Raw genomic sequence first — 25,555 nt, forward strand, 5'->3', positions numbered from 1 at the left:
ACTATTGCTTGGAAGTCCCATCATACACAGTAGAATTCTACGAAACCGACTTAACTTTGACGGAAATTCTTGTAGGTGATATCTTCCAAATTTTGTCTGCATTTACAGTGAGTGCTTTCCATACCTCTACAACAACAAACCCTTCAGGTGATTAGAACTGATGTTAACCGCCAACATTATAGCCAAAATCCAGTTAGATGTTCTATCTTACGGTGGCAGTTGAAACTTTCTCTTTACAGTTCATGGGTTTACCGACGGAAGACTGTGTAACTTTTTCAGTATTTTGTGCAAAGTTAACCCTGAAGTGCAAAGTAACCCCGTCTTAAGGTACTTACAGATTACCTAGGTAGTTAGCAATTTTCACATTCTTTTTTAAGGTGGTAACAGTTGGAGCCAAGGGATGTGCAATATTTCGATCGAACGATTAATATTTTCAAATATCAAACTATCGATATCGAAATTTTTGACCGATATATCGATGTTTTTGATCTTTATCAATTTCTATATTTTAGATTTTTGATATTGCTTATATTTTGCTATTGCTGTATTTTTTGATATTTCGAACAAGTTTCAATAGTATTTCAATATCGATTATCTATTTCAAAATTTGGATATCACAAAGCCCTATCGAAACCCCTCCGAAATGAAGTTTTTGTCTATGGCCTGATTAGGGTTGCGCACGGCACGAGACTAGACAGAATTTTTGTTACGAAATTCGAGACGAGACATAGCTCTTCCAATAGAAACAGATACAGATTTCGAGAGGAGACAACTTTCGCGACATCTTTGCGAGAGGTGACAGTCTCAAATCATTTCTCGTGCGCACCCCTAGCCCATATCGTGCGTTATCAAAAAGCATGTTAATGAGAAATAACAACATGTAAATACAATATAGGTAGTTAAAAACATTTTTGTTTTCATTCTTCAGTAATGCATTATTATTAACCTCAGTATTTTATAGTCCATTCTTAATCTTAAGGTGATGTATAATTAAGTTTTGAATTCGGTTAACTTATTTTGTTTCTCAAATTGTTTTAAAAATGTATGTACAAACATGTTTATTTTCATTCTTGAGTGCTTAAAGTCACTATAGTTATTAAACATAGTATTTAATATTGTACTCTTAACGTTAAAATAATATACAGTTAACTTTTGAATTCAGTTAACATTTTTCTTACTGAAATTGCTTTAAAAAAGTATGTAAAAACGTTTTTATTTTCTTTCTTGAGTGCCAAAAGTGATGCACAGTTATTAACATTAGTACTTTATACTCTATTCTTAATTTTAAACTGATAAACAGTGCGTTTCTGAATAAATTATGTCAAGTTATTTGAGTGACGAACACTAATAGAAAATTCTGACTACTACTGGAACATTTTGATTTTAAGCTGACGACTACTGGTGCAAGGATTTTAAAATATTGTTTTTCCTTCAACGGCTACTCCTTTTTGAATTCTGACTACATGGTCATTATAGGAAGGATCAGTGAGTCTTTCCAACTATGGTACAGCTCCGACAGATTCACGATGCTCAGAGAAGAGACAAAATAGTATGTTTTCAACCTTAAAGTGAGAACCACTGGCGTTTTTACCCTGCTATGCAAAAGTAAGTGGGTACTCCAATGGGGTTCCAATGCGGTACCTAATTTCTGCATTTTAGATATATGGAAATGCATGTGTCTAAAATGTAAAGAACAGATATTTGTTTACTGAAAACTGCAACTCGGTAAGCCTTACGGATACCGAGATATGGGAAAATAAAGAGCGACACGATATGTATGTGGGGCTTGGGGCTTGCATACTTGAAGGTACAATTTGGAAAATGAATTAAAATATGACTAAGGCTTTCAAGATATTGTCAAATAAAGGGAGGACCAATACAAGTATGGGATTTTCGTGTTAGATGATAAAATTTCCGAAACCGGTCATGGAAAGTTAATAAGCACCAGTAGCAATTCCATCTTCAAGTAATTAGATATTTCCATGGGGTGTTAGAACATCTTACAGTCTACTAAGATTAAATTTTAAAAGCTTTTGAAAATATAACTTGACATTTGTAAAGAGTATTAGAAATATGTAAGTATAAATATGTTTACCTAAAACTTCCAGCCAGTACATCTAACATATAGAGAAACACCGTAAAATAAAAGAGTATGAGATGTTGAAACTTCGGAAAAATTATTGGTCCCAACAAAATTAAATAAGATGGTACTTCTATGGGTTAAGTGAGTACCTCATTACAATTTCGATGGAAAGATTAGTTCTAGGTTTTCTTCAGGCAGTTCCAAAGGTTCATCGAGCTGTGTAAGAGAGTGAAAATTCCCTGTGAATATCTAATATAGTAACCAAAATATAACGAGTCATATGTTTTATGACGTAAAAATAGAGATCTTTTAGGATTTGTACTTCTGGGTCTTTGTTATAAGAAAGAAATTCAAAAACCTACTGTATATACCTTAATAGACAATTAAATCAGTGAGGACACAGTAACTTCGTGGTGGGGTGTTTACCTAGTATGTTTTGCAGAAACTACACTGGAGTATTCTCTTAATCCACAGAGATACGATCACACTTAACTGCCCATTTAATTTTAAAATGAAATTAAGGCAAATGAATGTTGATGATAGAATTGATGGAGTGTAAAGGTGGGAGGAAACGGGAGTACCCCGAGAATACCCACGAATACGATGTCGACTACAAACTGACTTGGCCGCGGATCGAATCAGGGACCCAATACACCAAAGGTACGCACTCTACCACTAAGCCACCGTGCCTGCACCCATTTAATTGTCTATTAAGGTATATACGGTAATTTTCTGAAATTTCTTCTTCTTACAGCAAAGACTCAACAGTACAAATCCATGTGAGTCTCCATTTTTACGACGTCATAAAATACATAATTACTTATATCTCGGTTGCTATATTAGATATTGACAAAGAATTTTCATTCTTTTTGTACGCTAGGAATTATCACGCTTGGATTTACCTGAAGAAAACTTCGAGCTGAATTAATCTTTCGATCGGAATTGCCCTGACGAGTGTGAGGTACTCACTTCACCCATATAAGTACCATCTTATTTAACTTTTATTAAGATCAAAAGTTGTTTTATGAAATTTCAAGATCTAATACTCTTTTATTTCACGGTGTCTCTCTAGCTGCAAGATGTACTGGCTGGAAGTTTTGGGTAACTCTATTCTCTTTTCTAATACTCTTTACAAATGTCAAATTATATTTTCCAAAGCTTTTAAAACTTAATCTTTTTAGACCCATGATGTTCTAAAACCCCCATGGAAATACCCAGTTACTTTAGGATGAAATTGCTACTGGTGCTTATTCAGATTTCATGACCGGTTTCGGAAATTTTACCACCTAACACCAAAACCCCATAACTGTGTGGGTCCTCCCTTTATTTGACAATATCTTGATAGCCATTAGTCATATTTTTATTAATTTTCTAAACTGTACTGTCAAGTATGGAAGCCCCACATACCTATGGTGTTCCTATTTATTTCACCATATTTCGGTAACTGTTAAACGTACCGACTTGCGGTTTCGGTAAACACACACCTGTAACGTTCTTTATAAGTTTATTAAGATATATTTTAGAATGTTTAGAAATGGGAGATCTGTGAATGCCATAGTACCCGAAAACCCCCATAGGGACGTGTGTGTAGTGTATTGAATTGAAACTACTTTTGAGGTTGTTGTTAGCTCTCAGTAATTACGTTTTCGAAACTGCACAATCTGGTACGCAAACCTCACACTTCTATGGTGTTGTTCTTTATTTTCCCATACCTCGGTATCCATAAGGCTTACCGAGTTGCGGTTTTCTGTACTAAACAGATATCAGTTCTTTACATTTTAGAGACATATATTTCCACATATCTAAAAATGCAGACATTAGGTACCCCATAGTACCTCGAACGCCATTGGGTACCCACTTACTTTTGCATAGTAATACATTTCGAGTTGTTCAGCATCAATAAACACTTTTTTTAATTAATCGTTTTTCTACCAGAAACCCAAAAGTCCATACCTGACTGAACAGATTTTGTCCATTTAATTTAAAAAAAAATGTTAAATATTTTAAAATGTAACATTTTAAATAATTTTTGAATTTTTGTTTCAGGTATTTCATGCATCAAAACAAAACCAGGATTCTGCATGAAAGACAGCGAAAAGAAGCAGTGTAATTTGTGGCTAAAAGCACGTCCTTTCTGAAGACAGACCCGATTATATTTACATTCTTTTGTACGAATATGTAACCTTAATAAATATACTGCTCCACAAAATATTTCTTTCTTCCATAAATTAGAATAAATGTATGTCTGTTTAAAGAAAACGTTTGTTAGCGTTAAGTCCTTTCAACTCTTTTTCTCTGTAAATAAGAACATTATACCTTGCAACATTTTTTTTTATCATTGTGCAATTCCGATTGGATAAAGTATCTGCACGAAGCACTATTATTTCAGACATACATTAATAACTAATGTATTGTTCTGTGAATAAGGCAATGGTATAGTGAACATGTTTTAACATAAAATCTGTAACTCAGCTTTTAAGTAGTCAACTTTATTGAGAATCCGAAGAAAGAAAGAAAAAATGTTGGACTTAACAACGAATTTCAAAATTATTTTTGTTCGAATTCTGGACTAATCCAAATTATCCAGAGAAATCATTTATATTGCTCTCTACAGATGTATCCTTTATCCAAATCGTATGAAAAGGAGACTTCATACATCGCTATATTTTGTATGAACTATGTTTCGTATTTATTTAATCACTTTGTACCTTTCTCTAGTGTTGACAAGGCCGCAAGTGTCAATCGAATAATTTAGTGTTTCACTCATGTAACCTTGTGACTAACGTACGTCCTGTCGGTATATATGTTACTGGGTTCGATTAGCGACAAACAATTTTTAGCGTTAAACAAATACAAAAATCTACACGCAATGAGATACGATGATCTTTGTCTCATAGACAATACCAAGCAACTAACGGTACTGAGTGTGGTTGAGTTTACTAGTGGTATTATCTGGCTATAATCAGTGTTCCGAGAGCTATACTTCTTTTTGTACTCTGAATTGCAAACTTTGATATAACCGTTTTAAATTATTGTATATCTATCTATCTATTTATCTATCTATATCTATATCTATATCATATAAAATTGTAAACTAGAAACTTCCGAGTAGTTCTGAGAATCATCGCTCTTTCTTTAAATAATGTATGAGACTATTACACTGCTCGTTACTTAAAATGTTGAACTAAGAAGGATACATCCAGGAAAGTCCAAATTTGCAGAATGTATAGAGCAGGGAAGGATAAATATGTTTGGTCGATGGCTGCACAGCTTCTCATACCTGTGAAATCCGCCAGCTACAGTTGATGAGCTGTGGCATTGGATCGTAAGACGCATGGCTTACCATACCAGAAGAGAACATCCTCTCGATGTCTCGCTGTGTTACATTCGTTCTGGTTGTCAATGTTGGGTCAGTTCTGCTCCTTTGTCACCACGTTGTCACACAGCGAAAACAGCGGTAAGTTTAACCCTTAACGTACCAAGCCTAAGTCGTCAAAGTTGTTTACCAAGCTGGAGTCTTCTGGAGACCCCAACTATTATTTTAATTTCTCAACATAGTATTGCAGAGGGTTACTCCAACTATTATTTTTTGGATGTCTAGAAGCATACTTAAGTTAAATGAACATTGTTGACATCAAATATTATGTATATTTGAGCACTATTCAGTTCTTCATACAATTTTATATTTTTGTGTTCGTAAATCTGAAACACAGGTTTAACAATGGAGTTTTTACATTTTCAAGTGTGTTTTTATTTTTTGTATTTTTTAAAGAAACGAGTCGTTGATCTAATCATGTAATTAATATCTCAAAGGGTTGCTGGATACATATAAAAATTGAGAAGAAATTGATTCTTATGATTGCGGCAGTATCACTAAATATCACTCTCTGGGGTCCCTAGAGTACCCCGCTTGGTATATTAAGGGTTAAGCATATTCGACACTTACTATTAGATATCGGCTTGGGAACTTTGGCGTAGCTACCCTGTCTCCCTGAAGTTGCATTTTTAATGGCGAGTACTGTGTAGGAATCATCTTGTGAGGAAACACGTTTTCAGCTGACACCATGTTTTTAATTATAGCGTCATTTAAAAAATAACTTATCTGTTAATTAAAATGTGCAGAGAAGTTATTTCTGGAAAATCCTATTCACGCCTCTTGTGGTAACAACTTCTGCATTTTGGAAGAGGATATTATTAAGGAAAAGAATGAGGTAAAGTCGTCTTTATATAGTACACACGGAAAAGAAAGTATTTGACAGTTGACAAATTTTCTTTTGCCAATAGCTTGGGAACAAATGAATTTATTTGGATCTTTTTGTTGTTATTCTTCGAATAGTTATAACTTGACAACCTGCCAAAGTCGGTACTCTAATAGGTTAATTTATTGTTGAGTTTTTAGGAAAACAAATTTTGTCAACTGAAGAATATTTAATTTCGTGACTGTACAAGCAATGGATGATAACGGCTTAATAAATGACTGTACGTAAGTTAGTTTGAGTTTGAACATAGGATTGTACATGGCTGTGCATTTTGCATTATTATTGAAGTGCTGCAACTAAGTTATTGCAAAAGGTATGATAAATTCTTACAGTAATATTGTCACATATTGATTTACTCTGTATGAAAACTAAAATAGTTTAACATATGGTTAACCTCCTTTGTGTCAATAATTTAAAAATTAACGCTTGTGCCACTTTTCAACCTTGGCTTTGCAGTAGCTTTCCAAAGAATTAGCAGGAAGTCCAAACTTACACCCTGCAGGTAAATACATTTCTCTGGACAGTTTCACTGCTCCAAACTAAGATTGAAAAGTGTAGTATTTTTAATTTTATTATTATTGGCAAAAAAGATCAACCATATTTTAAGCTATTTTTGTTTCCATACAGAGAAAAACAATATGTGACAACATTACAGTAAGAATGTATCATGCATTTCTCAGTATGTTGCAGCACTTCAATAACGGTGCACTATACGTACAATCTAGATCCTGAATATGTCCAATCCATATATTACAACAAGGCAATACGTATGCGATACAGGTAAAATCCGTATATTTCATACGGACAATCTATAAGCTACATACATCCAATCCATACATTACATATGGCCAGCCTGTACGCGACATACGTATAATCTATATGCTGCATGCACACAGTCTGTAAGCTGCATATGTGCACTCTGTATGGTGCATACGGATATTCTGTATGCTGTATCGGGACAAGCTGTGTGCGACATAAGGAAAATCTGTATAATACATAGGTACAATACGTACACTGTATCTAGTCGTACGTACGGGGCACAAGTACAATATAGATGCTGTCTCGGGGTTGAACGCAAGAAACACACGTACAGAACGTATATTGCATACTTCTTGAAATTATGCTCCGTCCTGATAGTCAGTGAGTGTCGTCATTATTAACCCACATGCTACATACGATCGTGACGTCACAAAGCTAGATATTACCTCCGTATATACTTGTTACTGCAGATGACGTCACACGAATGACGTCATTGCACTTATGCAGACAGTGTGTATAATACATACTTTTTCAGCTATACGTTTGCTGCAGGATGTTATATACGGTTGTACGTTAAGTCCGGAAACTACAGGAATTACGAATGTAACCTACGTTTTTAAGTATGCCACCTACATTTTTTTTATCAGTGTACGTGTCTTGCACCATGATACTATAGGCTTGTGGAAAGCTTAAATTATTTTGGGAGTTTGAATAAGTACTAAGGAAAAGTGATAGGTTTTCTTATCTTGAGGAGCAAAACCTGTATGCATTTTCTGCTAAAATTAAAGATAATTTAATTTACTACCGTTATTTAAAATGACACATTAATATGAAATGAAACATAAGAAAACAGCGAGAAACAAGCGTTATATAAATTGAAAGATTTTAACGTGCAAAACAAAGTTTGTGTGTTTGTGCATCGTTGATATGAGCATTGTGTGCATGTGAATATTCAGTGCTATGTAATCGTACTGCTAGGTTGTCTGTTTGGTTGTGTTAAGTAAAATAGATAGGGACAGTGAAGATATTTAAACATAGTTTCGAATTGGAGTTGTAAGGAAAGAGGGATGCAATATTGAATAAGTGAATTGATAGGTATGTATTTATTAAAGACAAAAGGTACGTTAATGATAGAACGTACAAGCCTTTGTCCTGCCGAAAGGCTCTTCCGGAAGGACATCTGTACACGAGCTGCCGTCCTGCCGACAGAACGCACTTCCTCATAGTGATGGGTAAATTCCCGGGAAGATATTTTTCGGGAATATTCCCTGGGAAGATTCCCCAAAATGGAAATTTTCCGGGAATTTATGTACAATCACAAAGAAAATTGCATTCTATTACTATATTATGATTTCAAAGCTAAATTCGTTTTTACATCACAGTATATATTATTACTGTTGTCCCCAGGGGAGTACTCAGAATGTATATTCTGAACGATGTTATGTTATTTTGTTAATATTTTATTATATTTAGAGAGTACGCAAAATGGATATTTATTTACAATATGCTCTATGAAAGTAAATATGTTTCAAAAATGGTAAGTCCACATACTTTTACACCGCTAAACAGTTTAAATTTACATGTTAGTGGACTTTCTAAACTTCTACTATTAATATTATAAACATATTAAATTTTTAAATATTATAAACAAATTAGGTTTAGTAACTGCCAGAACACACATTTCCCACCATTTTGTCAACATTTGCGCATAAATATGTATGTTCACAATATTTACAAGATACTTTCCTGTCTTTATAATTTTTTATGTAACATTCCCACACACGACTTTTCTTCCTGCCCATTTCTCAAAACGCCATGCGTTAATTCACACGTAAAAGAAGTTCGAGTACCTCTTCAGAAATTCGAGACACAGAGAGGAGACAGACGTCTATTACTAACGGTGGTTCAGTGTTTATTAATAGTACTTCATTTCTATTTCTACATAACTCTACATTACTTTACAAAATGGTTTCTTTCCATCACTTGTAAATTAGTACTTTGCTACTTTTGGCGATTGGCCGGTCAGATTTTGCACCTACTTTTTTGCTATATTCTATTCCGATGCGGTTGTTTTATGGTTTCATACGTTAAATTACGTTACCAACATTAAATTTAGGCAGCATTGCCGAGCGAGCGTCAGCGAGTGAAGGCAGGTTAGAACCCCGCAGGGCAGTTGTTTTCTATCTTCGTTACCAACAATTCACTTTCTTTTCTCACAGAAATCACTTCGACTTACCTTTACGGTTTGTACAAGTCCCCTACTACCTTAAAAAAAATGTGTTCGATACTTTCTTGACTACTTGAACACCATATCAACTCATTTCTTCCGTAAATCATCCTACTTTTTGCCAGTTTTGGCCCCCTAATACTAAACAATTACTCTACTTTTTAATGCAAATGGAAATGAGACTTAAAAAATCATATTATTAGTTATATAAAGTACTATCAAAGAATCTTAAATTTTTTAACTTCCGAATTATTTAAAATTCAGAAGTAAATCATAATATATTAAAATAAAGTAATTAGTCATATAGTTCTTATAATTTGAAAGATAAAGTAAAGAAATGGAAATAAATTCCTTGCCGGGAATTTATAGGCCAGGGAGAAAAGCCGGGAATATTCCCACTGCCCATCACTATCTCCTCAATGAAAAAAAAAATATGAGTTTGTCCTTCCGGAAGGACTGAAACCTTCCAGCAGTACACATTTTAAAATATACAATAAACAATATAAGAGTAGGTTTAGTGTTTCCCAGTTATCACCGAAATTCGCTCTACTCAACACATGATTGGTGTTTGGTGAATGAAAAAAAGGAGCGTTAACATATACACGATCAACTTTGGAAAACATCTCGCCATTATTAAACTAACAGTCGTATCAACATGATTCTTTTTTGCACTAAAACTAGAGTTTATGCTCCTTCCACCAGGAGAAGTTTCTGTCCTGCTGAATGTACACAAAGTATTCTAATTTATAGATAAACATGGTAGGACTTTTAGGGCGATACGTCCTGCCGGAAGGACGTTGTACGTTCTAGGGTTAATCCCTGGATATCTAGAGCATTATGCAGAGTTGTTTTGACGTATGATTAGCGTCATACTAAGGGCATATGTTAGTCGAACTCTTTAGTATGGCACTAACGACGAGTCAGAACGACTCTGCCTAAGACCTCTACGGCTTTATGCAGAGTTGTTTTGACGTATGATTAGCATCATATTAAAAGCCTGACTACTGCAGGAAACATATGTTAGTTGAACTCTCTAGTATGACACTAATCACCCGTCAGAACGACTCTGCATAAGGCGGCTAGTATCTAGGTTTAATTTCTTTCCTATTTAAAATTTATTATTGCGTATAGACTTTGTATTTTTAATGTTGTATTTTAAACTTTTTAAAACAAACTAGAATTGCAATAATACTAAACAGCGGTTTCTCATGAACACTGTTGTAAGAAACCATTTTTGCGTCCTCTTGTAAATTTTGTCGATCTATATACTTGATTCAAATAACAATGAATAAATAATAAGTCTACTTGAAATTATAGATATTACTTCGTGATCTCCATTAGTGAATACAACGTTATTTATTTAAAAACAATAAGTATTATAGGTAAAAGAGATACCTGACACTCTAACTTCATTGTCATTCCACGCAGAGCCTTTAGCTGACCGGGTAAAATTCTGATAAACTCCGGTAACTCCACCTTCCGACCAACAACCACTGGTACAGATGTCGCTACTGCTTCACCCCAGCCATAACGATTCCTTGGTGTTACGCGGAAAAGGTATTCACGCTCTGGTTTCAAGTTGAAAGCATCGAAGCTGTTGATTGGTGATATTCCCAGCTGAAAAAATAATAAGGATGATCTAAAACCACTCTGAAATTTTCACATTATTATATTCTTCTAGGAACATGTTTAATCTTAGGTTCTAAAGTCAAATACCAGAGTTCATAAATACATAAATTTACAAATAAATAAATGAGACCAATAGTAGTACCTGAATAGTACCTGAATCATTATTTGAGTTGCAATGTTATAATTTCATTCGAAACTCTTAGTGTCAAGGTATTTTATCCTTATTTTTTCATCCATATTCCTTCACAGTGATACGAATAAATATATTTCACAATAAAAGTCACTAACCAGAAGTACATAAATCTATATTACGCGAGTACTTCGAGTAAATGGGTTTCTATAGTATGTAAAGATTTTTTTTTAAATATTACAGTTTGTATGTATTGATGAATTTTGGTAGAAAATATCGTTACAGACAAGATTTTCTACTCTACAGAAGTATGAACAGGAAAGGATATTTTATTTTACATCTATATATTGAAATATTTTATTGTAGTCTCACAATAAAATCTCAATATAGTATATTATTCATAAATATTGTAAGGTGGTAACCACTTTATCTCGACGCTCCGCTCTGACTCATTTCTCCCTCCAATTTTACAGAATAAGTTCTGATTAGGTCGATGAATGGAGACAAAAATTTACGAACTGATTTCTTTCAATCGGTGCAGATTTGATATTTTCAGTCAATTTCAATGATTTTCAAAGTTCATGTATATCAGTGTTTTTCTTTCTTCTCCCATACAGAATGTAGTGAAATAACGCAGTAGACTACAACACGTTATGTCATTGATACATGGCAGTCATTGGATAACACGCTTCTAACAATTGATATTAAAGTCAAAGTGGACAATTTTCCTTTGTTCATGAATTTAATAGTAAAGTCTTGCTTCAATATTCCACAGGCTTACCAATTCTTGTCTGCTGGTTAAAATGTTAGTATGCTTATTTATTGTATATGTCCAGGCGTTTGTGATAGCAGCAAAAGCATTTAACCCGACGTAATGGAGTTATAGTAGTCAGGGGGGAATATTTTTGCTGTTGACTGTACAACATGAGGTTACGAAAAATTTGAAAGAAGATACATTGGATCATATTTGGAACAATGTACATAAGAATTCCACTTTGGAGAGCCCAGTTTGTACAGCAGAAACAACAATATAACATTATTTAAGTGTTAATGAACTCTATCGACAAACTATATGACGTACGTCCGCGAATCAAAATATTTATAAGAAAAAAAAATAAAGTTTGTATGGACCTGTGTTGGAAAGTGCAAAGTTTGAGAACTAATGCCATCCAAAAGTATGTAAAACATACATCATAACAGATGTTATCTCGAAACGAGGAACCGTAGAGTGGCAGTGTATACGTATATTAGCGTAAAGAACGTCACGCATTCACCATCAAGAAATGCATATTTCAGCAATGGGAATCAATGTGTATGGTATTGCCCACACGTCTTAATTCCCAAACATGCTCCTAACATAATTCCCTGATAGGCTTAGATTAAAGATAGGTCTAAAGCAAGTAAAACCATTGATAGCAATGAGCACAGCATCCTTCGGTGGCAAGTAGAGTTTCCGCTACTTGCCTACCGCTATCTTCAGGGTTTTCTGTTGGGAAGAACGCGTCATGTGGTATACTTTTTGACACATTGAATGGGCCTAGATACTAAATTATGCGAGTTTCCCCACATGCACACATGAACGCTTTTTTCATTTGAATGTGACGAAGGAACTCTTACAGCTTGTCTGTCTATATATTTGAGGATGATTATTTTATTATTCCTATAATCTCTGCAGAAAGGCTACTGGATCATATATTCAGAAGATCGTTAAACTGTGTAATATCATTGTTAATAAACTGCCTGGATTATTTGGTCTCAGTTGAGTCGCATATAAGGTTGTTTGTAGAAGTATATGATTGACCAAACCCTCTGTGTGAAGACATTTGAAAAAATCAAAAAGATACTTTAATTTCGGAACCAATCTAGGCAATATCGTCGCCTAAGAGCCAGATGCTGTTTTCGTTTTCCTTATGTTTGAACACAATTTTGAAAGCCCCATTTTGTTTAAATGGAAGGTAAAACCATCTGTTCTCCTTGTCGATCATCTGTTGTAACGTAGCTCAATATTTTATTAAAAACACATCTCTCTAAGAAAATAATATTTTTGTCCTCTCGCCTGTAAACCTACGAAAATGGAGTTACGCTCCTCTGGTTCTTATGCGACGATATTACGTCACAGCATTGTTACTGCACACGAGGAAATCTTTCCACACAGACTTCTCTTGGCCTTGTTTCGAGTGTATGGCTTATTACTTCACGGCAGATGGAGAGATGTTGGGATTGTTCATATGTGTACGGAGTCGACTTCTATTTTTCAGAGTGCTTCGATGTAATTTGTGATATTATTGGAACATTCGGTTTCCTAAAGGTGCATTGTAAAATGCATTTGTGGAGCATGTTGAACACAACATTTATTAGCAACTATGTGGAACATATTGCCAAAGGACGGGAGTTTCGCACTGTGTTCAGTGCCAGAAGGTTACATCCCTTAGATGTGTACCACCTTGACGAGAACATTTTTTGACGAGAACAATCATGTTCAGTATAGTGCCGTGCAGAGTTTGGGCAGGAATGGCTGCTTTCTTCCTTTTGAGGCTGTCTTTCAGTTCATCGATGGTAGTGGGCTTTGTGGTGTACACCTTCTCCTGGTGTACCATAACCCCACAGGAAATAGTTCGGTGAAGTTAGATCGGGATATCTGGGTGGCCAATGGATATACATCTATCTGGAGTTGATTTGTCACTGGAAGTATTGTCGTAGGGTTGTCATTGACACTACTGCAGTATGACTGGTGGCACCAACCTGTAAGGTTATCTAAAGAAGAAGGTGTACACTACAAAGCCCACTACCATCGATGAACTGAAGGACAACATTCGAAGGGAGATAACAACCATTGCAGCAGATACTCTCGTACTTCAGCAATATGATCCACATAATTCATAATAAACGTTGTGTTCAACATGCTCCATAAGTGCACTTTAGATGTGTCCCATCAATATGGTCCATTCCGTACGATGCACCAATTTCTGTTCTAGGAACTAGAAGCTAAAAATGGTCACTGATTCCTCTGGTAATCATCGTCAAACGGGTCGATCTGAATCTTAGCTGGCAGAACTATTTTCTGGGATAGTAGTTTCACATGACAAATGACTACAAAACTTCGCATAATCCATATTTAGATTCAACAAATGAGCTACAGACTTTCGAACTACACCTAGCTTATAGGGTTAAGAAGCACATAATATGTGAAGAACACTAAAAAAAAAAAAAAAAAAAAAAAAAACTATGCTTGATAAATTATAAATAAGTTGCAGGAGGTCTATAGTCCCTTCAGACTCTATTAGTTGCTTTACATTCCCAGTGGTTTAGTGAGTTTTATGGTGGGGAAGAATAGTGTTGGAGAACGATAATTATAACTGAAAGAAAAGAGTAAAGATAAATGAAGAACACGTGAAAAATAGTGATGAGCAAATGCAAGACCAAGACCAAGACCGGGGTGGTCTTGGTCTTGCACACCCAGTCTTGGTCTTGGTCTTGCGTGCAAGAGTCTTGGAATTCTTGCTTTTAGAAATCTTATGCATTTCATAGGGATTTTTTATTCTGGATATAAGGGATAATAAATTCTACAATGCTCCAATAGTAACGGAAATACAATGTATGTTTCTAAATGTAACAGTTTATCTTCGTGTAAGTATGATAATAGTGTGCAACATAAGTGATGACTTTTATTTTTTATTGGTTGCCCACGCTTCTCTACCTATAAGATAAATCACGACGTTTCATAATCTTTTTATATTTTTAACAGATCCAACACTCCACTGGTTCCCTAACTGGGGAGACTACCCCTGAGACGAATGAAAGAAAATCAAAACGGTACAGATTATTGAAATACCAAGAACTGCAAAATAATTTTTACATTCTAAAGGCATCAGATTTTTCTTTTCAACCACGATTAGCTAATCTTTGTATTAAACAAACTTATAATTAAATATTGAGATTTTGTTTTACTGATTCCAATGGGGCAGAAACATGGACATTACACAAAAGCGATGGAAATAATTGCAGACTTTCGAAACCTGGGCATGGAGAAAAAAAACAGAGAATTGTGTTGAACGGAAAACGAATGAGAAGGTGTTAGAAATATTAGCAGTAGGAGAAAAAAAGAAGAATTTTAGATATTGATAAGAGGAGAAAGAGGAACTGGTTGGGATATTGGCTGTGGAGGACGTGCTAGAGGGTATGGTGAAAAGAAAGAGAGAGAGGGAGCAAAGGAGATTGTAGTTGAAGGAAGGTATTAAAACAGAAAATTGCTACATTAAGACGAAGAGACTAGCTGAGGACCACCGTACATCGAGGTTTCTCAGTTGCAGCAAGCAACCTGCCAATAATGGCAGAGTAGCTTTGATTATGATTATGATGATATGTTTAGCATATCGACAAAAAAAAAAAAAAAGAGAGAAAAAATAAAATAATTATTATAATCGAAACTTAATATTTTAGAATAATTTGAGTGAAAACTAAAAACGACTCATCTGCCTATGGCCTTTCTATAAACTCAATTTGTATAAATACTTTTGACCTATATTAGAAATACAAAAAAAAAAAAAAAAAAAAATCATCTCCCCATGTTGCGATGCTGAATCTTAGAGACACCGAGAACTATGGATTAGGCACTAATATCGTTCCTTTTTAACAAATTTATATATCTTCTCCTCTCCCATGTTGCAAAGCACGACATGGGAAGTGTCACTGTTCATCTCAATGAGCTCGAAAACCATGAATTTGACATTTATAATAATGATCATTTTTGATAATTTTTATATATATCTCCTTCTTCCCCTTTCCCAAGTTGCGGTACTGAATTTGCATTTAAACGGAATCGGAAGTATCACTGTCCACTTTAGCGACACCAAAAACTATGAATTCGACACTAATATTAATTTTCTATCATTTTTAGATATCTCCCCTCCCACCACCAAGCTACGGGGCTAAATTTGGATTTAAACAGCATCGGAAGTGTAACTTTATCTCAGCGACCCCCAAAACTATAGACTCCACTCTAATATCGGTCATTTTCGATTATTTTTAAATATCTCTCCTCTCCCCGTCCCCTTAGCTCCACCGTCAAAGTGATATGATAGAAACCATCTCATGTAGAAACCTCATCTATGTTAAAAAATATGATCGAGATCGGTTGGGTGGTTCAAGAGTTATTAAGTTTTATATATTTTTGTACACTTCCTCTCCCCTACTCCTGCCCTTAGTTCTACCGTAAAAGTGGTATGATACAAAACACCCCAAGTCCGAAACTCACTTATGTTGAAAATTTCATTAAGATCGATTGGGTGGTTCAAAAGTGATGAAGTCACAGTCACTTATATTTTTTTTACATATATCTCCCTCCTCCCCATCCCCTATGTTGCACCGTCAAAGTAAAATGATAAAAATCGTGAAAGGCCTGAGCTTCATATATATTGAAAATTTGATCGAGATCGGTCGGGTGTTTCAAGAGTTATTAAGTTTTATTTATTTTTATATATACACCTCCCCCTCCCCTTCTCCTACCCTAGGTTCTACCATCAAAGTGAAACTATAAAAAACTTTCCAGTTCCGAACCTCAAACGTGTTAAAAATTTGATTAAGATCGGTCTGGTGGTTCAAGAATTATTAAGTCACAAACTGGGTCACTTTTATTTTTATTTATTTTGATTTTATATACCTCCCCTCCTTCTCCCATAAGTTGCTCCTTCAAAGTGAACTGACAAATGACATTCCAGTCCCAAACCTGATCTATATTGAAAATTTGATCGATCTCGAGCGGGTGGTTCAAGAGATTAGGAGTCACAAACATAGTCACTTTCAATATAATATAGATTTACATAGTCACTTTATAATATAGACTTACTGTTGTAGTATAATGTTATATCGCTTAATCCTCGATGTGCCGTATACCTAAGGAGGCTAAAAGTTATATTGATAAACAATTATTCAACGTATATAAACATCCGCCCATGAAATCAAACTTGCGGTCACATGCACTAAGTTTTTGTCAATGTCATGAAAATGTTAGTTCGGTATTAATTTTATGAGCACACATTAAAAATTTCCAACGGATGCTTGAGTCTCGGATCCAAGGCCATACTCATGTAGTCAGCACCTATGGTGTACGGAATTACCGGTGTTTAACACTACATTTCTCTTCAGTTTTGGAAGAAGAACACCACTAGTATGCTTTTAAATGAAATGAAGTATCTAGTTTAACGTCCCACAGTTATGCACCAAGGCTAAGGGAGACGGTGATGATGAAAAATGACTGAAATGATGGAATGAAGAAAGTAGAAGGAAACGGAAAAACCTGAGAAAACCCTTTCACACGATGTTTGTCCACCAAAATAGCTTACATGGCGCAAGATGACACCTGTGTGGCTTGAAAACGAGCAATGTCTACAGAAATCGCGAACAACCAATTCAGGAAACGATATACTGTAGCTATATGCTACAGGGACAGATCGACTCACACGGATTGCATAAAACTACTGGGGATACATTCACTCCAGTGGCATTTTTACTGAAGCCAAAAATTTCAAGTAAAAGATGTAATGATTTTTCTCCTTTTTTACATTCTATAAAAAAATTCAGGTAGTACCAGTATTTGTGCAAGACTCTTGCGCAAGAGTCTTGGTCTTGAAATGAAAATGAAATTTTTGAGTTTTACGTCCCACGTTTCTGCCGTTAGACTAAAGGAGACGGTGATGATGGGTAATGAATGAAATGGTGGAATGAAGAAAGTCGGAGGAAACGGGAAAATCCCGAGAAAACCCACGCACACGGTGTTTGTCCACCACAAAGTTCACTTGGCGGGAGCAGGGTTTGAACCCGAGACCCCTAGCATCAGAGATGAACGCTCTACTACTGAGCCACCGCGGCCCCCACTCTTGGTCTTGGTCTTGCACCCCTTTGTCTAGGTCTTGGTCTTGCATCGGTATTCCTGGTCTTGGTCTTGGTCTTGCATGGAAGACTCTTGCAAAAACTGCAAGACCAAGACTCTTGGACTCTTGCGCTCATCACTAGTGAAAAACACGAGATAATGCCATATAGATTCTGGCTTTTCTCTGCAATTAAAAACCATCTTACAAAACAACTTATTGCAAAATTCTTAAAAGGGATTACAATTTGAAGAAGTCGAGAACTAAAAAAAAGGAAAAGAAAGAAAGAAAAGAAAAGAACAAATCCAGTAATAAACTTTGAACCGCATAGCTAGCTACTACAACAGATACATTTAAATTTGAGTGCCATCTGAAAAATCCGCTTCAGTAATGTCGATAAACGTTAAGTAAAATTTACACTGTTACAGTATTTTTTCTAAAATTTATAATACATCATTATAAAATGGAGAGCGGCTCAAGGGATATAGGCAAGTTCATGCAGAGATAAACGTTCGGCTAATCTTCTGCAGATGGGGGTCGCAGGTTAGACTCACATAACCTGTTTTCAATGTTTTATTACTATTTATTTATTGTTATTATAATATACCTTATCTAGGATTACTCTTCTTTCATATCTGTTGTTCACTCTTAACGGTTAATCACAAATATTTCTTATTTTCATGCATTCTTTGCTCTTCACCAGAAACGTATTCATCTGTATTGTATATTACTGCTCCAAAACTAGTATCTTCCAACTGTTAAGCGTTTCAAATTGTACTCACTATTCAGAAATAATGAGAACAATGAACTCTTAATTTCTCATGTTTCTATACAGAATTATGAACAACATCCTGCCACAGTATTACACAAATACTTTTTATACGGTTTGCAGATGATATGGTGTTTGTTCAAGAATCTGAAGATAAAGTCAATAAGATGTTAGAAGATTTGAGGAAGGGCTGTGAAGAATATGGGACGAAAATAAATGTTAGAAGGACAAGAGCCATGATATTGGAACGAAGGGATGGGTGTCAAATATAGAAGTAGGAGGGGCGAAAATAGAACAGGTAACTAGTTTTCAATACCTGGATAGTATTATTAATAATAACATGAAATGTGAACGTGAAATAAAAGCAAGGATAGGAATAGCGAAAAAATCCTTTAGGAGCAAGAACGTACTCTTTTGTGGGACCTTGGAAAGAATTGAGAAAAAGACTTATAAAATGCTTCGTGTGGAATGTTGTACTGTATCTATCTATCTATATATCTATCCATCTATCTATCTATATACAGGGTGTTTCAAAACAACACGCGACAACGTTTGGGAGGTGATTCCTCACACCAAGACAAGACAAAAAGTATAGACCAACCTGGGTGCACAAATACTTCCTTATGGAATAATAGGCTGCCGAAAACATGAAAAAAAAAAATAAACTTAAAGGTCCATAGCTCCAAAACTATGGGACCTATCGTAGTCGGGTCATGACTTTGCTTAGGAACTACTACGTGCTCTATCCAAATATCCATGTTTAAGAATCCTGTGGTACTGCAGCAACAATTTTTATAGAGGTAGTTGGTAAGTACTTCAAGTTATATTCCCGTAGCCAAACTCCCTCTACAAAAATTGTAGCGTGAGTACCTTAGGATTCTGAAAAATGTATTTTTGGATAGCGCACATATTAGTTCCTAAGTGAAATATTGACCCGACTACGGTAGGTCCCAAGTATTGGAGCTATGGGCCTTTAAAGTCCATTCTTTCATGTTTTTGGGAGCCTATAACTTCGAAAGGAAGGATTTATGGACCAAGGTTGGTCTATACTTTTTGTCTTATCTTGGTGTCAGAAATCACCTCCCAAACGTTGTCGATGTTGTTTTGAAACACCCTGTATATGCATATATCGGGTGTTGAACCCATTAATATTACTCTGCGAATACAACAAGCAGCTGAATCGATTGCTACACTAATAAGTGACATTAGTGTCAATCAATACCGACTTTAGCTGCCATCTGGAAAGAATCAATATAACTATTTGATAGATAGGTATAGTCCGCGTCACCCGAATTGGCGTGTGGTATCAGCCAATAAGCTCGCAGTGCTCTGTTACTGAACCTTCAGGAAGGAATTTAGTTACTCATAATTGACCACAAATACGAACAAAATCAATTTTGGTGTTTATTTGCAACGTTGCCACAGTGCAATTTGTGTTTCCAGACGAGGATTTGAAAGGTGTACGAATGTATATATATATATATATATATATATATATATATATATATATATATATATATATATATATATAACAGTTTTTGTTAGTAAGTAACGCGGCACTCCTCACTCATAAGTTCCCTCTACTACAACTTCGTACAGTTGATACCAGGTGACAACACATTTTTACAATACTTCAAAAAAGGTCCAATTCTGGCCTAAAATGCATAAAAATTTGCAAACTTAAGCCTTTCTGGTTGAGATCAAATATGGATCTGCGCGGACAAAGGGATTTTATGATATTTTTACAATCACTTTAAATAAAGTTCGTTTCAACAGTTTTCAAACAACTTGCGATGGTATTGTGTTCTCGACTATAAAGAGTGATAAATTGGTGAGTCCCATACCAAAATGGGCTATTTTTTTTTCGAAATTAAGATAGAGTTACATTTTGTAAGCTGAGAGTTTTATCATGGCAGAATACACAGTCTGTTGCTTCTAGAGTTTACCATCAGTAAGTTGTTGTGACGAGCGTATTCTCTGATGAGTGATAAAATTTTCAGTTCTTAACACAAATATCACGCTGTCTCCATTTTATCAAAAATGTAGTTAGTCTGTTTTGCCATGAGATTCCCCAATAAATCTTCTACTTATTTTGCAAATTACATATATTTTAATTAGACAACTCTTAGTTTGTAAGATAATTCCTATTGATTTAAACACGTGCAAGAAGTATCATTTGTCTGGAATAAATAGAGAATTGTCTACAATTTAACACAATTACCAACACCTAATACTATTTCGAAGAAAATTGACCACCGAGAACTAGTATTCAATTTTCTTCAATATTATCCAGAGATTAAGCGGTCCAGAACTGATTTTTCCGCCACACTAAACTGCATAATCCATTTTCTCACATAAGTAAAGTAACGTAATATATAATGTAAGCAAAATGCACTAAAAGTATTTTTGCATTTCTAAAGTTAAAAATAGCATATTTATTATTGATTTCGGTGTTCATTCTAAAAATTCAAAAGCAGGAATTTTAATATGGTTACATTATAGCGAGTTTTATGGTTGAACGGTAATTTTTAAAACAAAATGTTTTGTGTTTAATTTTAGATATGTGATTTCGCTGATTCCTCTATATACTTACTAAAAATGTTCTTTGTTTTGCAGTAATTAATTTATTTTAGACACAAATTAATTGATAGATATTATATTATTATTTCAAACAAATCATTTTCAGTTATTTATGTAAATAAAAAATATTAGAATAGTGATACGGAAGTTACTAAATTCATATTTTGAATATTCCACCAAATTAAGAATTAGTCTCATGCAATTCTTTATAAAAATATATGACTAAATGTTCTGAATGGAATTCGTACAAATATTACACATGGAGGTGCGCTCGAAAGGAAGCATGCAGATTTCACTAGCTATGGATATTTGTTAACTTTCAAAGTAATTCAAAAAAGCAAATTTTATTGGAATTTCAAACTAAATTTCTCAATTCCATGTAGATAACTGGAAAGAAGGGAGAAGGTAGCGGGTGTGATTTTGATTTTAAAAGGCAAATCGCTGAAATGGGTTACTTAATGTTTGAAGAATTATAGGGAAAAAATAAAAAAAAATCATTTCAAAATTTCAGTATGGCAGTTAGACCATGAGGAAAAATTTAAAGGTAGATTGCGAGGGAACACAACCTAATATTATCGTATTTCAAGTACAATTATCTCTTATTGAAAAGCATGAGTGAAATTTATCAGCAAATAAGTGATAACATTCATATTAATGGCTTACTAGCTTTTTATTTTGATAAGAACGGGATGACGAAAATAATTCTGTAACAGAATTAATTCACATTTACACAAAATTAGAGGGATTTATAGTATTTGTTGATAAAGGAAAATAAATGAAGAAACAAAAGTTTAACATAACAAATTATGAAACGACAAAATCCTCAGATAAATTGCAAAATAAAGAAAATCTTGTTGCAAAGATTTGGGAACAGGCTACAATTATGGATAATACACAATATAGATATATTATGGATAAGACAGTAAGTTATTTCAATCAACTGGTAAAACCTACATTTTTATTAATGTGTAATGCAGATGTTTGCCTAGAGCCAAAATAATGATATTTTGCTTCGCATAAATTTAATACTACAATATAATTAACACATTTCTATAGCATTTTTATGCAGAAGATGAAGTTGAGAACTAATTAAACAATATATTATTTAATTTACTTTTTTTTTAACATTTAGATATATGAATTAAACTCTCTCTCAGCTCCCTACTTCCATCAGGTAAATGAGAATGGTTCTCGGTAAAGCGTTCTGTACAGTACTGTCCGTTAGCAATATATCGTTTCATATTAATATTATATATATATATATATATATATATATATATATATATATATATATATATATATATATATATATATATATATATATATATATATATATATATATATATAGGGTGAAGCATTTATCTTGATCATCCACTATAACGGAGAAACAAAAAACAGGGAGAGAAGTGAAACTTTGCAAGAAAGTAACTATAAGAAGAGGGCCATCTTTATACGTATTAAACAGAAACACCCAACAAACAGTGTTGCCAACCCAATTGTAATTCTAAATTGCCCAACCAATCGATTCAATGGCCACAGTCACTAACATTTATCTTTCGAGTAGTGCTTTATATTTTCTTCTTTTCTCGCATTCACTGCAGGCTGCAACAGCTCATTCTCGTGATGACGAAAGAGTAAGTGTCGAAAGACGCGATAGTGTCAGAACAGGCGAAATTCCGGAGAATAATCCTCCACCTCTTACATGGTACCAGCGTCATGCCATCTCGTCTTTCGTCATCAGATCTGTTACATCCCGGAGCTTCACGAACAGGTGGAACTTCCGCCGATGTGAGTGCTCTCCAGATAATGACATTCATATTCGAATGTCCCACATGTCTTCCGCAACTACTTATTCAAGAGAGACCGTGTAGCCTTTCTGGTTGTCTGATGCAGCATATTTAAAACAGTTGTGTGATTCACAGATATCTACCCCTTAACTGTAATACAAAAATTTTCGCTTGAAAGGTGCAGTCCTAGATTGTGTGAAGGTACTGTCTGTAGCCAAGCACCTGAAATTGGAGATGAGGAGGCGAGAAGTCTGGTCTTGTTCTCTTGGTTGTCTCCTGTAGTAACACTGATTGATGCAAATTGATGATCGGGTTGTCCCAAATTTATTGTGAATTTCTGCCAGTACTTTCAGGAGGACATAAATCAATTAGGTTAGACCAGCCAGATTTGCAATCTTGGACATCAAGTTCTATGAACAGAATTATCTTTGTGGGAATACTAATTTGGAAAGAACACTAAGAATAAAAATGAAGGTTAGTAAGAATATTTTAATTCTTTGTGGTAACATTTTAAGGCGAAAATAGAGTAATGAACATAGTAATTCTTTTAGTAAGGAAAGTATTTGTAAGAAAAAAAAGTAAGCACTGGAAATGCAGATGAAGCAGTTACTTAATGCTAGAACTTGTTTTCCAACCATTAATCGAGGAGTAAATTCAAGAGTTTTGCGAGAAGAGATATTGCGGTTATAAGGAATGTGTTCATTACTCACGTAATTATGCATTATTAGGTGTCATCACGAAAAATGTGGCAGGGGTCTGGAAGAGGAGAATAAATGTGGCCGCTGGCGGAATTCGTCTTTCTAGTTATAACTTTTACAAATTTTAAAATGAAAACTTTGTGCTTGCGTCAATATTTAGATAACACATTAGAAGTTATATTTTAGGACAATTCGCAGCTATGGCGAGGCCATGTTCTAAATACGGCGTCCAGGATTCTCGATCACTTTTTGTGTCCAAGATCAAATAACTTTGAAATAAATGTTGCTGGACAATTCAAGAGCTTCCAAATGAGGTAGGTACTATTGCTGTATCTTCAAAATTAACGAAACTAGTCTTTTTTATGTAATAGTTCGTGTAGTGCTTTATGGCTTTTAGTATGGGATCATGAAGATTGGTCTAGAACATTTAGGAAGATGAAAATTCCTACTAACAAGATGACAGTTTAAGACTATGCTGCTCTATGCCTATGCATTCATACAATAAAAGTCCCGAAAACTTCCGCTCGGAAAACCAAGATATAATATCATCAATATGGCCGCCAACGTGTATTTCTCTATAGTTTACTCTATGTTTCTTCAGTTCACTATAACACGAATTGATGCCATTATTTAACAAAACAAAGGGCACATAAATACATTATGTTAGTCTAAAGTCTCATCACTATCATAATTTGAATCTTCCCATTACAATTCAACGTTAAAACACTTATCTTCATCTTCATCGCAAATACACAGTTCTGTACATTCCACGGACTAGATTTGATATCTGCCTACCAAGAACATTTAGTTTTTGTGAAACTATAGTGAATCAGCTATATTGTAGTCTTTGAAGTGCAAGGTAATGTACACATCAAACGAACAATCTTGTTTTCATCCTTATTTTCCTCTTCTCAACCTGTGGACTGCGTACCCTAGTCCCTAACGCTCTCGCCCTTAGTGTGAGCGGTCCTGGATTCGGTTTCCATTGGGGACATTCGGTCAGAAAAATGTTAAAGTTTCTTTAGACCAACCATCTTGAGTAAGGATTCATTCACACAAGAGAAATGCTGGGATGGTGCCTCACATAATGGTCCCCTCTAGCTTCCTTGCGTCCCCATTCCTTTCTTCTTCTCCAATTCCCTGGGCAGTGTGTTTACCGAGGGACGTCATTCCTTATATGTGACAGGCTAACATGGCCATAGATGCCAAAAGCCCAAGTAAAGATCTTGCGATAGTATTAAGCCCAAGTAAAGCTTTTACTCTAAGGCGTCCTGGAAAGGTACAGATATTATGAATATCGATCCTCCTCCTGTTAGCTCCAAATCTTGTGACAAACCTTGCACGTGCAAGTGAGTGGCTAGACCAACACACGGATCGAACAAGGACATCAGTACCTTAGAACGCTATGTGTATGACCTGTGTCAGTATCTGCTTCTTCACGAGTACTCTTTAACTGATTGATGTTCTTTCCTTCGGGAGAGATTCCTTCTATCCAACTGCCAATTAATCGTTTTCTCGACTTGCTTGCATGAAGGAGAATTTTCTCTAAAACATAAGCAGTTAATTCATCTTTTGTTTCTGGATGGGATGAAAGAATCTTCATTGTAATTTTTTTATGTAAAGAAATCGAGACATATGTCTATATGGGCTGGCTTTCCCAACGCTTGAAGAACAAGCAGATTTGTGTTTGATTGGTGCTTCAATGCTAATCACCATTGGTTGTATTGAATCAATTTCTTCCAGTTCCATTCTTTCCTCACCTTTAGCT

General features: G+C 34.9%; 1 protein-coding gene across 4 annotated transcripts in view; it reads right to left on the reverse strand.

The window, feature by feature from the left end:
• LOC145674687 (uncharacterized) overlaps nt 1–25,555 on the reverse strand; it is a 1,315,729-nt gene that overhangs the window by 603,149 nt on the left and 687,025 nt on the right. For all 4 annotated transcript variants that reach the window (XM_081744920.1, XM_081744917.1, XM_081744916.1 and 1 more), the window contains one exon: nt 10,724–10,945. In XM_081744920.1, coding sequence (XP_081601046.1) covers nt 10,724–10,945 — 222 coding nt within the window. The remainder of the gene's footprint in view (nt 1–10,723; nt 10,946–25,555) is intronic.

The sequence above is a fragment of the Thermobia domestica genome, chromosome 17 (assembly GCF_964235325.1).
Source record: "Thermobia domestica chromosome 17, izTheDome1.hap1.1, whole genome shotgun sequence".
Taxonomy (NCBI): Eukaryota; Metazoa; Arthropoda; class Insecta; order Zygentoma; family Lepismatidae; genus Thermobia; species Thermobia domestica.